We start from the raw sequence: 17,054 nt of genomic DNA, 5'->3' as shown, positions 1-17,054 counted from the left end.
TATTTTCAAATGTGAATAACCACCCAGGGACAGGTTTATCAGCAATTATACATTGAAAGCAGTATTCATGAATAGGCAACGCCTTTAAGCATGTGTGGATTGGAATACACCATTTACGATGTGAAAACCCATTGTCAATACTGTTATGCACTAGACAAGGAAGTAGTTTTAGAAGGAGGAATAGAATGAAACCAACACACAATTTGATGGATCCAATAAGTAATCCATGTCGAGGTAAGTAGCAACAAGTAATTGTGAAGAACTTAAACAAATGTATGTGCTGTACGTGCAAGAAATGGGTACTTTTTGTTTCTTTAATGGTAATCTCTATTTTTTTGGCTTTCATTTGTAGGTTTAGCTTATGCTTCAGGGCTAGCTGCTACTGTGAATATTGCTCATTTGTTAAAAGCAGGAGATGAGATCATCTGCACGAGTGATGTGTATGGTGGTAAGTTACAATCCATATTGTAAAAACGATATATCCTGTTTAACATGTATAAGTGCTGAAATATCATGTAGCGGGCCAGTAATAATGTAATGTTGTGTAGTGGTGATAACATAAACCACCCTGTGTGCTCAGAGGCATAGTGAATCAACACATGGAACCCTCCTTTTTTCTTAGGAAAAGAACTATAATGCAACAGATTGATGGGCTAAGGAGTGCTGATAGTAAAGTCTGAACACGCCTCAGTTTGTACACCAGTCTAGTTCATATTTTTCTGCAGGAGTTCTCAGCTAGATAAGTCGGTGTAATTTCGGTTGTACTTTGCATTCAGTGTTGGTTTATTTGCATAGCTCATGTCCAGTTGGACATGTATAGCATTTCTACAGCTTATCAATGAAAAGGGAATCTTGCATTCATGGGGTCATGAACGCTTCACATTTTCTTTTCATGGGAAATGACTAAAACATGTCTCCAAACGGACTCAAATGGCTGCTCTTTGTGCTTGAAGCCCAGTTCTTTATTGCATATCCCTTTTGGCAGTCATCCCATCCCGCCTTCTCAGGGTATGGGGTAATAAAATTGCTGGAAATAATGTTGCAGGCAAAAAAAAATTGCGGCAAAAATGCTGTGGTTTGATCCGGCAAAGGTGTACCCCATTATACCATTGAAGGGAAGCAGGGTGTCTCCTGCTCACCTTAAATGGTATAATGGGACCCAGGGTTGCAGGGCTGTCCCCTGCATATTTTTACATGATTGTGGCGGCAAAACCACAGCATTTTTACCATGATGTGTTGTATTCACAGCCATTTTTGCCACGATTTTAGACATGGGACCCTTCTCAGTTCGATCTTTGACCATTTAGAGGTAATGCACTTTGTCGGGTTCCTGCAAAGGAAGCGCGATCAGTGCTTTTGTCTTCCTAAACTGGGTGGACATGGGCTGTTTGCTGCCAGTACACCTTCTGCCCAGAGTGAAGTGGCTTGTCAATTCCAAAGACTTAAAAAATCAGCCAAGTTCCATTTATGTACTTGCTGGAAACCTGTGGTGCAGGATAGGCATACTCCACATTTCCAAAGAGGTTGTATGTTTTCCTGTGTATATTTTGAGTGCCGATTGTCGATCCCTGTAATACAAGCTCATGTACAGTGTAAAACATCGCAGAGCTGAGTTGGAAGGCACTTTGGTAATCTAATTTCCAATACACTTAAATGTGTCCACCACCTAACTGGACATCTTCTCGTCCTGTTGCAATAAATAACATGCTACATTACTTTATCTGCATCAACTGAAGACTGGCAAATGGATCCATAAAGGAATCCATAAGGAATATTTTGGAAAATGCTTTAAGAAGTGCATATCCCCAGCACTATGACTCCATAAATTCCTGGTTTAGATTTGCATTGGGACCCTGCTGCAACCAAATCTCGCTCCCTAAATACCTCTGTGCTAGAGGCTTTCGGTCCTCTAGCTCCAACTCTCTGCAGATCGGATGTTTTTACAAGCAGAGAGTGGAAAGCCCTCTGTTAGGGAGGATTCTGAGAAATGTGCCAATTCCCTCTAGCTTGGAGACCCCCAGCAACTTGCTGGATTTTGAGGACTTAATTTGTTTTAATCTGGAGAGAGTGAGACACTTTTTCCCACTCTCTCGTATTTTAATGCAATTTCTGAACTGTTTCTTATGGTTGTGGAGTCTGACAAACTCCATAGGCATCATCTTTTACATTGTGTCACACAGCACCTTCAGTGCAGTGGCACAGGGAAGTCCCTTAGATTCCCCCAAGGTTTAAATGCCTTCTCTGGGATAAACTACGGTTTCCCAGAGCAGTAAAGTGAAATTGACTTTACTTACATCTGTAACTTTCTAGACAAGGAACACACCATCTTACAATAGGGTGCTGGAGGGGTTACCTAGTATCCGCCATTTTTGTGTGACCCTTTGGTGACAGTGGTTTCGTTTTTACTACTGTGGTGTGCATTTACCGTGGGCTGCATTCGCAGTTGCAGTAAAGCACCCAAGGGTGCCATTTTTGTCAAAATGGCCTGGTCTTCTTTTTTTGCCATTTGTGCGCGCCAAACCAGGTTTGCTCCCTTTGTTCTTTTTGCCTTTGGCGGGATTCACGAGTGAAGCCCACCTCCGGCTCCATGGTGTCTGGGGTAGGCAGGAAGGGAGGGAGGTGGTCGAAACTCTCCTAGGAGACCCAAATGCACTCTGTGATTGGCCGGCTGACTGTCTGGCAAGGACAACCACCATGCTGGGTGACTGGCAGCTAGGCTGGAATTAAAGGGAGAGAACTTAAGTATTTTGGCTTGGAGGCAGAGTCGACCACTGGACGAAGGAACCGAAGAAGAACTTTGCAACTCCTGGACTGTTGGTTTGCCAGGTTAAGCCCTGCTGCTGTGCTGAAATGCCAAGGAGAAGCCCCTGCAAGGACCACTTCTCCCCTTAGTTGGTGGGACCAATCAACTCCAAAGTAAGCCATCTGGACATCCTTCTCGGAGCTGGTTGAATTTCCAGAGTTGCTGCTGGAAACCGTATAGGGAGAGGAACACCAGTTTGTGTGCGTTGCTTTTAAGTTGGCCAAGAGCTCCAGGAAGATCCTCCGGACTCCCAGGAAGCAGGACTGACTGAGCCTGAACCCCCTCAACAGAGTGCGGGACCCCAGAAGCAAGGAAAGTCCACCTCGACAGCCAGGAACTGCAGTGTTGCTATTTGCAGTAGACGTGAGGAGCTGAAACACTAACAGCTACTGAAAGTGAAGTTTGCCAGTTGCAAGATTTGACCGTCCCAGTGCAGGAGTCCCTCCGACGCCCTCCGTCTTGTCCCCACGACTGAGGCCCAGGAACAGTGAGATCTGCAGAGCTGCACAGGAGTCCTCTGATGCATCTTTTCTTCATTTTTAAAACTACTGCACAAAGTCTAAGAGAACTTACCTCTTCCTGTAGAGTTGCTTGCATCTTCTACTACTCGCAAGTCTAACAGCTTGTGGCCCTACATTGATTCGTCTTTTTCTTCAAAGACTTCTGAAAAATTGTGCAAAGACTTTTCTACTTACCTGCAAATTAGTGTTTCAGCCCTTATAGACTCTTGCCTATTGACTTTGGCTTAGCCTGTTTTAACTGAATGACTCTTATTGGAGGATCTGAAAGTATTTGCCTGCTTAAGACATATTTGTGGTATCCTGTTTGCTCCAATAACCTTTTCCCTTTGATTTGCTCTTAACTAATTCTGAATCCCAACAGTAATACATTAATGTCAACGGCACCCTTGCAATTGAAGTCACCTGTGGGTGTAGGTCTCGGCTGTATGCCATCCCAAATGGGTATTTACTGATTGTGAACTTAAGAGTGTATAATTCTGAAGTATATTTGTGTGGTGTTTACAGTGCTCTAACTGACTAGTAAATAAATTAACAATTGTTTTATCAAGAAACCTTGTGTGTGAGTGTTTGCTTGAATACTTGTCACTGTGAACCTCTGTGTAACTCCCCTACAGCTCACATTGACCCCCCCCCCCCCCCCCCCCCTTGAGATAAGCCTGGCTACTCATCCACACGACCAACCAGTGTAGTACAGACTTGTCAGGGTTGTTGTAGTGCACCCTGAGGGTACTGCTTACTATCTTGCCTAACACCCTCCCTGCCCCTCTCAGACTTGAGCCGGGCCTCCTTAAGTTCTGGAAGCTTCTCAAGACACTGTTCTTCTCTACTTGGTTCCCTCTCCCTTGCTAAGGCCCCCATCTGCCGCTGCGACTGGCGGCATGGTCCCTTGTGAGTCTTAAAGGGCAGCAGCTCCTCCTTGACCAGTCTATGCCAGCAACCCCCCAAACCAGCACTGCCTTCCCAGGCCCCCCTTCCCTGACTGGCCTGGTGGGTTGGGCATCTCTTCAGATTCTGGACCACCCTCCGTCCTCGAACCTAGACAGTGGTACACTCCTGCTTCCCCTGGCATTTACCTCCTCTCTGCTCCTCCAGCACCTGCCTAGCCCCATGCCCCCCTGCATTTTTATGCCCCACCACCTGCACTTCTTGTTACTGCACATGCACTATCCGAATGTCACAAGGCCTAGAAGGACCGGTATTGTTGTTTATTTCCACTGACCTCACCCCCTTTTTTTTGTCTTGTGGTGCCTAGAAACCCCATTTTGCTGTCTAGTGCGCCTTATAAATAAAATAGATATGTTCTTAATCCGGTAACTGGCTTACATTTTGGTGGTGCACAACAATCGGTTGATATGTTTATATTGAATTTATTCTTGGTTTCACTGTGGGGAAATATTTATTAAAATCTGAAGCTCCATGTATGTGAGCAGTGTTTTATTTTGTTGGTAATTTGCAGGGGTCTGTAAATACATTGGTGTCCTGACACGTCAAATCATTGTGTGTAATTGAGGTGGTGAGTTGCAATAACAACCCATATTACCATGTTGCAGTTGGGAGTTCGCAAGCCACTAGGGAATGGGTTTTGGTCTGGCTGTTGAGATGGTTTTGCAGAAACAGCCCTTGGAAGCGTTCTGAGATGCCACCCTAGTTAGTGAACAGAGTAATTAACACTTGGGTAGAGCAAGAGCAATACGGCCTAGACCTCAGGAGATACGGGCATGGTGTAGTGGTACAGTGAGACTTAGCACTCAGATCAAATTAAGCAATCTGTTTAGAAATACTCTACTTATTTGGCCATAATGCACTAGACACCCGAAAGAAGAGGGGAAGTACCTAATAATTAAATCAAAGCATATGTTACATACACAGTTGGTGATCTCCCTAGCTATCGCCCACACTATACTTTTAAAGCAATGGAAACTCTATGCCCTAAGCTAGATTTGGATGCTCATCTCTTGGGAAAGGGAAAACATGGGGATCCGACTATACGCTGATTATACAGTGGTCGGTAGCTTTTTAATTTGTATGCCAAATCTGCGCCACCTGTGAGACCCCCCTCCCCCAGCACTTTTTGCTGGACCCTTGGATTTTCTTGCCTGTTCTCCTGAGTGAGTGGGAGCCTTTTTCCCCACTCACTCGTTCTTTTGCTCCGACTACGGAAAACCCTATTGATTATTTTTGTACTTTATTTTGTGCAGTCATGCTTTCCTCAGTTTCTAAGGCCTCTGTAATTTACTTTTGCAACACAAAGCACCTTTTGTGCAGTGTTGCTTGGAGCCCTTTGGGCTTCCCTTTTTTTTTTGTTCCATTTTTGTTTCCTTTTTTCCCTGTGAGAACTAATGTTCCCAAGGATAAGGGGATACTTTTTATCCTTCTCACCTTTTCCTTTGTGAGATCAGCAGACACCGCCTTATGTGGAGTGCTGAGGAGTTACACTGTATCCCCTTTCTCACTACTCCTGTAACATTTCTGTTACAGTGACGAGCATACCTGAATGGCTGGTGGCAGTGGACGTGCTCTACCATCGTTTGTGTAATTTCTACTCGCACGCTGTGTTAGGCAAAGTTTGAATGCAGTACCCTTTGGGAACACTACAAACAACTATGACTCCAGGTATAGGCAACACAACCTTTGTTATAAGCTTGTACTACACAGTTTTGGTAGCGTGTTGAGCAGCCAGGCTTATCTAAAAAGGGGGAATTTGACCTGCAGTAGAGTTACACAAAGATTCAGAGTTATAGGTATTCAAACTCTTACACTCAAATTATTAATTGTTTATGCAAAAAAAAACCTTATCAGTCAGTTATACAGCCTTCAAAAGGGAGCAATAAAATAGTAACACACAAATATACTTCAATACTGTACACTTTGAGTTTCTGAATCAGACAAGGCCCTTTTGGGATGACCCACAGACAACCTACACCCACAGGTGACTTCAGAATCAAGGGTGCTGGGGACATTAATACCTTACTGTTGGAATTCAGAATACTCTTTAAAAGTTGGTAAAAGGCAAAGGTTATTAGAACAGAAGAGACCACAAATATTCTTAAGCAGTGCAGATACTTTTTGAGTTGAGTTCAATAGGCTAAGCCAAAGTCAATGGGCAAATGTCTTGGATAGGATAAAGCACCTCTGGTTAGTAATGGAAAAGTCTTTGCACTTAGTTCTTAGGAGTCTTTGATGAAAAGAAGAATCAAATGTAGGGCCACACGCTGATTAGGCTTGTGAAAGTTACAAGCACTTCCACATTAAGAGGTAAATTCTCTTAAACTTGTTTTACAGTACCTTAGTAAAGAAGAAAAGATGCAGATGATGACTTCTGTTCCTGTGCAGCTCTGCAAATCTCACTGTTCCTGGGCATCAGTCGTGGGGACAAGAGGGAGGACGCCCGGGACTCCTGCACTGTACTGGCACCGTCAAAACTGCCAAATGTTTCATGTTTCAGCTCCTTGTGGTATAGCAATAAGCACGGTTCCTGGCTGTCAAGGTGGACTGCCCTTACTTCTGGGGTCCCCCACTCTGCTGAGAGGGCTCAGGCTTGGTCAGTCCTGCTTCATGGGAGTCCGGAGGATCTTCCAAAAGCTTTAGACCAGCTTAAAAGTAACACACAATCTGGTGTCCCTCTCCCTGGCTATTTGGTTCCTGCAGCAACTCTGAGGAAATTCAACCAGCTCCGAGATGGGTGTTCAGGTGGCTTACTTTGGAGTTGATTGGTCCCACCAACTCAAAGGGAGAAGCCATCCTTGCAGGGGCTTCTCTTTCGATGCGAACTTGGCAAATAGCCACTGCATCAGGGCTTCACTGGGCAAACCAACGGGCCAGGAGTTGCAGCAGTTCTTCTTCGTTTCCTTCGTCCAGTGGTGAACTCTGCCTTCCAAGCCAAGAGAGCCTTTTATTCAGTTCTCTCCCATTCATTCCAGCCTAGCTGTCACTCACCCAGCAGGATGGCGGTCCTTGCCTGGCAGTTAGCCAGCCAATCACCACAGAATGCATTTGGGTCTCCCAGGATACTAAGCACAGGGAGTTTCGGGCACCTCCCTCACTTCCTGCCTACCCCAGACACTCTGGAGCAAGAGGTGGGTTTCACTCCTGAAGCCCGCCAATGGCGAATGAACAAAGAGACCAAACCTGGTTTGGCGCTCGGAGAAAAACTCTAGAAGGACCTTTCCACAAAGACATGGCGAAAAACAAAGACCGGAGACCATTTTAGCAAGGATGGCTGGACGCCATTTTGAGAAAGATGGCTCTCGCGGTTAAGGTTGCCGGGTCCGCGAATGGTCACGGTAAATGCAAACCCAGGTATTTCAAAACGAAACCACTGCCACCAGCCAGTCAATTGAGCAAAGGGTAACATAAACATGTTACATGAGCATTTAGACACCGGGGATAGTAAGTAACCCCGCCAACACTCTATTGTAAGATGAGGTGTGCCGGGTCTAGCAAGTGTAATGCTAAGTAAAATCAATTTCACTTTACTGCTCTGGGAAACAGTTTATTGCAGAGAAGGTATTTAAACCTTTGGAAATCTAAAAGACTTCCCTGTGCCACTGCACTGAGGGTGCTGTGTGACAATTGTAAAAGACGATGCGTATGGAGTTTGTCAGACTCATAACCAAAAGAAACATAGCTGTACAATTCCCATCAAAATACATGAGCGAGTGGGGGAAAAAGGGTCACTCTCTCCAGGTTAAAAAAAATCAAGACCTCAAAGTTGCTGGGGGTCTCTAAGGTGGAGGGAATGAGCACATTTTTGAGAATTCTCCCTAACAGGCTGTCACCCAGCTGCAGTAGTGCACCGAAGGAGCACCATTCATCTGGAATGGTGGCTGTATACATTTTTGGAATTTCTAGTGTACTTGTCCTACTTCTTCTGGCGGGGGGGGGGGGTGGTTCCTGGTTTGACTTTTATCTTTGGCGGGAATCCTTTGTGGTCCCACCACCCGCTCCCCCCCCCCCCTCTCCCCCCCCCTCTCCCCTAGAGTCCTAGAGTGCAGGACAGAGCAAGCAAGGTGAATCGACCGGGCAGTAACCGTTCTTCATTGGTGTCTGTGACAAGGCGCCACAACCACAGTCTGCTTTGGAACATGAGGAATCCTTTGCTGGGAGTTCTCTCGACTGCTGCTGCAAAATCCCTTCCCTTCTGAAGGCCCTGAATGCTTTTATTTTTTTTAACCAACAAAAGCTTGCCAATTACAGGTAACTGAATAATCCTCTGGAACGTTGCGTTTTCTACAGCTGTCCCTTACCTACTTTACCTCCAATGTGACTTTGAAGAACTCAAACCTAGATAGGGATGGACTGCTAAAGCCTTTAGGCCTCTGAAAAGTATTGCATGTCTTGAAGTGCTTACCTGCTATTGTTTGTGTTGTTAGTTCACTTTATTCATACAACAGAATATTTTGAGTTACTTTAACAGTGGTTTTGTTTACTTTTGAATTGCTTTCATCAATCTTATAAGTTCTACACTGTGGTAGCCTATGGCTCTCATCTCCCACATAAGAAAAGCCTGGCTGCTCTGCCATACTATCAATACCTTGAGTCGTACATGCTTATATTAGAAGTTGGAGCCCTGTATACCAAGGGGACAGAAGTCTTACCACAGGCGAACTTTATAAAAATCCCTAACAGCCGGTATTGATCAGCAAAACAAGGACAGGTTTCCAAAAGGCACTGAATTCATTTGAAGCCCTTGCCTTGAGTATGGGACTCGCAAATAATCTGTCGAAGACCAAATTATTGGTATGGTCAAGACATACCAGGAAATCTATCCCTCCAATCTGTTTGGGAGATATTCAGGTTGAGAAGGTGGACTTCTATGCTTACCTGGGAGTCCACCTAGATCAAAGATACCGTTGGGGAAAACGGGTCAATCTTTCTTCTTTATATATAAAGCTGTATGTGTGTACGTTTGTCCGGCTATACAAATTCCACACCGTTGAGCCCACGTCTACCAAATGCTGCATGAATTCCTCTTTTGTCTGGGGCAAGATCGTAGTCTGTTTGGATGCAAAAAATTCACTCCGTAGACACCCTCACTTACTGATGCTCACCCCGATTCACTATAATGGGTACTAGAAGAAGCCAACATTTTGAAAAGTGTCTGAAGCAAAATGTTTGTGTTGGTAATTTCCTTAAAATGTATTTGTACTGTATACAGTTCGAAAAGGTTTATTAAAGCATTTGAAAATGGAATTTAAAAAAAATTTATCACGCCAATCCAAATATGGGAAATGGCAAGGTTACAGTTTACTTAAGTTCATTCATGAGAAGAGAGCACAATCAATCTTTCTTGGACATTTTCTCAAATGTGCTGAAGCCATTGAGTGACTGAAACATGCCTCACAAAAAACGAGCATCACTTGGAAAAGCTCCATCTGATGCAAAGCGAAAATCAATATCAAGAGCTTCTAAAAAACAACAGCAGCAGGACTTGCAGACAAGAGCAACTTTCTCAAGGGCAAATTAGATGCCAGAGCAAACTCAAGCGAGGCTTGCTGACATGAGGACAAGAGCATCATCCTCCAGGGCACATGAGACATCACTCGACCAGGACACGGCAACGCAGGGTACCCCAGGGGTGACTGCACAGCGCTTTCTGAAATTCTGTGGTGGGAAGGCAACTCCCTAAAGTCTGGAGATATTGAGGGCATGCACCAACTCATCTGTTTTATAAGATAAGGGGATACTCCGACCTCAAGAATTTGGAGCAACAAGAGAATGGCATCATGAAGATATCTTCTCTCATCCAATGACCACACCTTCGATTGCTCTGAGACTTGAGATAGGGGTTGATGGTGTTCTGTATGATGCCAAATTAAAACCCCTTCTATACAAGATAATGACAAACGCGTCCTTATGCAGCCATATACCAGTTCTGATGGACGTTCTTGCACAAAATGGGGTAAAAAAGATCCACTGGGTCAGGTGTCTGGCCTAAGCATGACATTGGGGTTGCCTCTAGTTTTGTCACTTGTAAGCACAGAGAATCCAATCTCAAAAACATATATCCAACAGAAATATAAAGACTGGTACTACAAGCTGAAGTTTTCATCGTTGGGCTTCACAGGCATTACAGCAAAGTATTTCTTGGTGAAATCCCAATATGGTCCAGAAAGTACCTAAAGTCACTTGAAGATAAAGAGGCAGACATTTTGTATTTAAAGGGCAGATTAGGTTTTTTCGGACACTGGCAGTAAACACAGGCAAGTGAGGTGGGGAGGAGGAAACACTCCTAAGATTTAAGACTATTTCTTAATTGTTTTGCCCTTTATACAATAATTTGCAGCTACTGGAGAGGCTATTTTTCTGAGAACCCAGGGCGATTCGGATCTCTGGACCCAGTCTCAATTTTTGAAGAAAGTGTGGCGCTTAAGATGGACATGTGTATGTTGAGTACTATGTCCAAATCCACTGTTAAAAAATTGTGAGTTTAAAAAAGTATTTATCATTTATTGCGTTTATCATTTAAAAACCAACCTTCTGCTAAATAAGACACGCAAATGAACTTTTTAAAGTGAGTTTTTAAACTGAGCTTTCAAATGTGATGCTGCTAAATGAATTTTGGTATGTTTTAGACCCTTTTAATTTTGCTACAGACATTGTTTTACGATACTCTGAATGTTTCTTTTTTTTAACTCTTATGTCGCTTTTATGGTTTCAATACCGAAATACATTGTTTATTACTATACCCTACCTTTATATAGTAAGGCCCCTAACCATTTAGAAGTACATCCCTATGAAGGTAAATGGGCCTAGAGCCTTAAATGTAAAAAAGTCCCAAGTAAGAACTTGTTGCAGGGAGATGGCGTCTGTAGAAGTGAAATATTGGCAAAGCCAGCCGGTGGGTACTATGCTCCATTATGAAGAAAACAAAGGTAAAGTACGACGATTAGGTTAGGGGTCCTGTTACAATCCCACCACTCTAGGGGAAGTCCAGGGTGGCCTCCTTGGCCAGACCTCCACTTAACCTGGCCAGACAAGGGAGAGGCCCAAACAACACTATTGTAGGAGGGGGTGGAATCCTATATGCACCACCCTAGCATAATTCACCTATAAACCACTCGTAAGGTTCCTAGATACACTTGGCCAACTTAAGATGATTCTGATGCAGGGGGCCAAGAGGGTGTGGTTGTTTTCAGGATTGAGTCTGGCTAGGTAGTGGTTCTGTGTTGCAATGGTTCCTAATCCCTTGAAGCTGGACAATTGTCATTCCGAGAGTATAACCACTGGGCAGGCATGAAATCACCAGAACACTACTAAGATGGGCATCAGTGAAGAACACAACAATTGGGAGATGGCTGGTCACACTCATTGTGGTGACAGACACTGCTTCAGGAAGCCCCCTTTTCTTGTTGGAGAGCATCATCTGCAGGAGGATGGGCCTTGGACTACAAGCTGCCGACCAGCAGTTCAAAGTCAAAACTCTGAAAGGAGACCAATGCTCTGGAGATATCCTGGAAGAAGCTGGTGAGCAGACTGGATCGTTCTGGGATGCTTCTGAGGGCAGAAGCCTCATGCAGGGGTCTGGACTGGTTGGTCACACCACCCCAAGGGTTGAGGTACTGATGAGGATCCTTAAGAGATCAAGACAGAGACATGTCTTCGCTGGAGGCAATGTTGGCGGTCTTAAATGGTTATCCTTGGATCTTCAGCAAATTAGGTAAAGGATGGCTGCAAGACATCTCATTTTATCCCAAATTCGAGCCAGGTTTACCCCAGTCCACTAATGGTAAGCGTCTTCACCAAACTAGCAAGGGCTGTCCAGCAAAAGAAATATACCCCTGGCTGGCTTGTGGATTGGGATGAGATAGTCCTAGCCCCCACATTTGACCAGATGCTCACACCATTGCTTTGTCTGTGAAATTCAGTTTTTTTCCCTGGGGAAATGGCTTACCATATATGTCATTTCATCACCTGAGAAGGCAGCACTAAACCGACAAACTGGCTCAAATCACAACTAGTTACGCACCAAACCTCTGATACTTGATCATGGTATTTGCTCGGAATGTCCCCACAATTCTCCAATTTCACAAATCTCTCACAATGTAGCTTTTTTTCGACAGTACCTGACCATGGACTAGTCCAATGGATGCACATTGCACACGGCAACTCCCAGTACTGTTCTACTGTTGCTGATTACCCACATGCTGTGCAGTAATCTGCTGTTCTCTAGCTAGGTTCCACACTTTGAACAAAATAAGGGACACGTTGGCAAAAGGCCAGAGTAAAAAACATGGCACTGCCTTTTATTGTATATGGTACTCTAAGTGTCATTGGGTGATGTTAGGGAGAAGTCTCAGAAATGTGCTAATTCCCTTCTACCTTAGGGACCCCCAGCTCTTTTGCTGGACTTAAGTACTTTAAATGTTTATCCTGAAGGGAGTGAGACCTTTTTCCCACTCTCTCATGTATTTTTATTTGATTTGAACTGTTTCTTTTGGTTTTGGAGTCTGACAAACTCCATAGGCAACATCTTTTTACATTGTGACAGCACCTTCAGTGCAATGGCACAGGGAAGTTCTTTCGATTTCCAAAATGTTTAAATACCTTCTCTTGGATAAACTGTTTCCAAGAGCAGTAAAGTGAAATTGATTTTACCTTTTGTAACTTTGTAGACCCAGTACACACTATCTTCCATAAAGTGCTGGAGGGGTTACTTAGTATCCCCTTATCTACTTTCTCATGCAGCATTTTTATATTACCCTTTCGACAATTAATGGCTGGTGGCAGTGGTTTACTTTTTCCTAGCATTGTGCGTTTTTACCCCGGGCTGGGTTTGCAGCTGCAGTATAGCATCCATGGGTGCCCATTTTGTCAAAAAGGCCACATTTCTTGTTGGAAAGGTCCTTCTTGAGATTTACTCTGCGCGCCAAACCAGGTTTGGTCCCTTTGTTTTGTCTTCGGCTGGGTTCACTGGTGAAGCCCGCCTGACTCCAGTGTGTCTGGCAGGTCAGGAAGCGAGGGAGTTGCCCAAAACTCCCTGTGCTTAGTCTCCTTGGTTACAGGAATGCACACAAAGGTGATTGTCTGGCTGGCTGTCCATGGAGGCCAACCACCCTGCTGTGTGCGTGACAGCTAGGCTGCGAATGAATGGGAGAGACCTGCATATAAGGTGAAGTCTTTTGCAAGGAAGGCAGAGTTGACCACTGGACAAAGGAATCCAAAGAAGAACTTGGAAGAGAAGCTTGCTGCAACTCCTGGGCTGTTGGTTTGCCCGGTGAAGCCCTGCTGCAGAGCTAAAGCTCCGAATTCGTCTCGACTAGAGAACCCCTGAAAAGGACGACTTCTCCCCTTGGGTTTGTTGGACCAATCGACCCCAAGACCAACCCAACTGGAAATCCTCTCTGCTGGCTGTACTTCTACTGCTGCTGCAGGAACCGAGTGCCAGGGGACAGGAACACCAGAATCGAGTGCATTGTTTGTAAGCCAGACCCGAGTTCCAGGAAGATCCTCCAGACTCCCTCGAAGCAGGGCTGACCACGCCTCAACCACCTCAACAGAGCAAGGGATGTCCGCTAGGTGTCCAAGAACTGCGGTGGTGCCATTCGCGAGAAGCTGAAACTGCGAAGTACTGCTGATCTGAACTTTGCCCGTTGCTGCTGCCGCCGACCTTAGAATTGTAGCTCAGGAGTCCCCAGACATCCTCCCTCTTGTCCCCACGACTGAGTCCCAGGAACAGGATCTGCCTTATTACAACAGGAACAGAAGCCAGCTGGAACCACTTTCTTCAGTCCTAGGTACTGTGAACTGAGGGGTACTTGCCTCGTGTAGTGTAGCTTGCTTGCTCTCAGTTGAGAATTGCATTTGCTGCCTGTTGCAGAGTTGCTTGCAACTTTGCACTTCACAAGCTTTCCAGCTTGTGCCCAACAGTGATTTCTTGTTCAACAAAACTCTCTAACATTGTGCAAGACTTTACTTACCTTCAAGAAGTGCTTCAGCTCCCCTAGACTTTGCTCAAATGCTGTCCTGGCTCCCTGAAAGACTCTTCTAACCTCTGACTTTGTTTGATCTGTCCCTCCAAAAAGTCATACATTCTTTACTTGTATAGCTGGGAAAGGGTTAATCTACATTGCATACGGGCGGTTAAAAGTGCTTACCTGTTTGAGAAACTTGTTAATCATTGCTTCCTTCCCTAACCTTTTCCTTTTTGCCACAACTTCAGTATTACCCATTCAGTGTGTAAAGTGATATATCAATGTCCACAGTGTCTTGGCAATTGAAGTCACCTCAGGGTGTAGGAAAATCTGTGTGCCATCCCAAAAGGGTATCTACTTGCACTCGTTCAATAAAGTATCTTGAAGTGTATTTTGAGTGTTGCCAATTGCTCCCTTCTAAAGCAGGCTTATTTTAAAACTGCCTGTTCAAATTAATAAATAATTATTTAATTACGAACCCGTGAGTATAAGTGTTATTTGGATATTTGTCACTGTGGAACTCTATGTTGAAACCTTACAGCTCACATTGACCCCTCTTGAGAGAAGCCTAGCTGCTCAGTCACTTTACCAACTTGTACAGGCCTATACCAAAGGTTGGTTTCCCTATTGCCAAGAGGACAAGGCTGTTGTAGTCTCCCACAGGGTTCCTACATATAATCTTGCCTAACAGGAGGTAACATATAGTGCCCACAAGAAAAATCAAAAACACAATAGAAAAATATCTACTGCCACTCGCCGTCTTGGACAATTCACAATAGCAACAGAAATATTACTAAAAAGAAAAGCACACAGTACCACAGCAGCACTTTAAACTGTAGGGTGTTGAGTGCTGCATACAAATAAGACTCCCAAAGAGGGAGTTGGGCTCCCCTTTGCTAGTAGCTTTCTGGACTGATCAGTGCCTCAAGGGATGAGTGGAGCAAGGAAAGTAAAGCAAGAAGGCTCGATTTGCCTCCAAAAGTCAGGACTGGGGTCAGATCATAAGTTGTGGGTTTAATTGATGAGGGTAATGCTGCAAACATCTTTCCTAACCTTGGCTGCTACCCAATGTAACTCCCAAAGAGTGGAAGGAGTAGGTTCCCACGCCCATGATTAAAACTTTCAAGCAGCCCTGCCTAGTATGGCTTTTTTGGCAAAAGGAACTCGCAAGCCTCATCTGAGACTTGCTCCCCTTGCTAAAAATGCCATTAAAACGCTACCAAAAAAGGTAAAACACAAAAGGAAAACATTTTCCCATGAGAAAAGGCCAAGGGAGTGAAGCTGAAGACTTCACTTCCCGGTATAAAGTCAGGACCGGTTCAAAAACCAAATCAAAACGTTTGGTGGGGTCCATAGAATATGGAGTGAAAGTTGCTCCTCCAGAATAGGGACAGGGAGATCTAATCCACCCTCGGGTTATACATTCTGAACAGTGCATTAGCATTGCTATGTGTTGCACCTGGCCTATGCTCAATGATGAAGCCAAAGCCTTGAATGCTTATGGACCACCTGAGCAACATAGGATTCTCTCTCCATGTTCATTGGCCACTTAAAGGGCTTATGGTCAGTCTGCACAGTGATGTGAGTCCCAAAGAGGTAGGGCCTCTGCTTCCGAAGGGCCCACACAATGACATTTTCCAGTGTCGTCCACCTGAGCTCTGTCCTTAAGCTGGCGGCTTATAAATCATATAGGGTGTTCCCTGCCTTTATCAACTAACCGCAAAAGGACAGTGAGCCTCATTACATGGTAGGCGGTAGGGATTTAACGTTACTGGTAATGGAATACCGGTAACATTAAATCCCCATGCGAATTACGACCCGGCTCACCGATATTGGCAGCACCGCTAAGTACGGTGCCACTAATAGTGGGCAGTCCGCGTGCGCATGACCCGCCATCCCATAAATAACGACATGCCGCTAATAGCACACCATCACAAGCCGAGCGGACATGCCAATAACGGCATGGTAAAGCCCCCCCCCCCCTAATCCCTTACCGCCATGGCGCTAATACCGGCATTGCGAACCTCCCGTTAAGAGAACGGAGCAGTGTTCCCACCTGCCATTGGTGGACACAATCGGCACAGGTGGAGGCAATGGAGACTCTGGCAGCACAAAAGGAGCACACCACACCCCTTCCCACACCAAGATGGTCCCAATACTAGCAGCATTACATGGGCTGGAGGACATGATTGCAGTGCAGCAGCAACAAGAACAGGCAGCACAGAGGAGACGGAGGAGACGACGCACAGCAAGCACCACCACGGCACTTAGTCATACCACAGAGGCAGCCACCAATCCGCAGGATCAGAGCCAGTCTATTCAACCTGACCCCTGAGCAGATACTCACCCTGTACCGGGATACCATCACCAGCATCGTGGACATGATACATGATGACATTGTGAGCCTTACAGACATCAGAACTGCCATTCCCCCTCTACTAAAGGTGGTGACCGTGCTCCCCTTCCTAGCCACAGGCACCTACCAGCATACAGTGGGGTACATGCATGGCATCTCACAACCAGTAATCTCACGCAAGCTGAATCGGGTACTCGATGCCCTCCTGAGGCATGCACCTGAACACATATATTCATGCCATGGGCTGGCCAGGAGATTGCAAACACCAAAGTTGGCTTCTATGCACTGGCAGGCATCCCAAGTTGCATTGGGGCTATTGACTGTACCCATGTGGAATTGGTGGTCCCACATCACAATGAAGCTGTCTACCGAAACAGGAAGCAATTCCACTCCATCCATGTCCAAATGGTATGTGACGCCAATAAGATAATCGCACATTGTTGTGCTTGTTTCCCCGGTTC

The 17,054-nt window shown here is 45.2% G+C and overlaps 1 protein-coding gene across 1 annotated transcript in view; it reads left to right on the top strand.

The window, feature by feature from the left end:
* The window catches only part of CTH (cystathionine gamma-lyase), a 272,518-nt gene that overhangs the window by 37,030 nt on the left and 218,434 nt on the right, over positions 1–17,054 (top strand). Inside the window, exon 3 of the mRNA XM_069641917.1 lies at positions 353–448. Within this exon, the coding sequence (XP_069498018.1) occupies positions 353–448 (96 nt within the window). The remainder of the gene's footprint in view (positions 1–352; positions 449–17,054) is intronic.

The sequence above is a fragment of the Ambystoma mexicanum genome, chromosome 1q, assembly GCF_040938575.1.
Source record: "Ambystoma mexicanum isolate Mex_15411 chromosome 1q, UKY_AmexF1_1, whole genome shotgun sequence".
NCBI classification, from domain to species: Eukaryota; Metazoa; Chordata; class Amphibia; order Caudata; family Ambystomatidae; genus Ambystoma; species Ambystoma mexicanum.
This window is presented reverse-complemented; position numbering and strand designations above follow the sequence as displayed.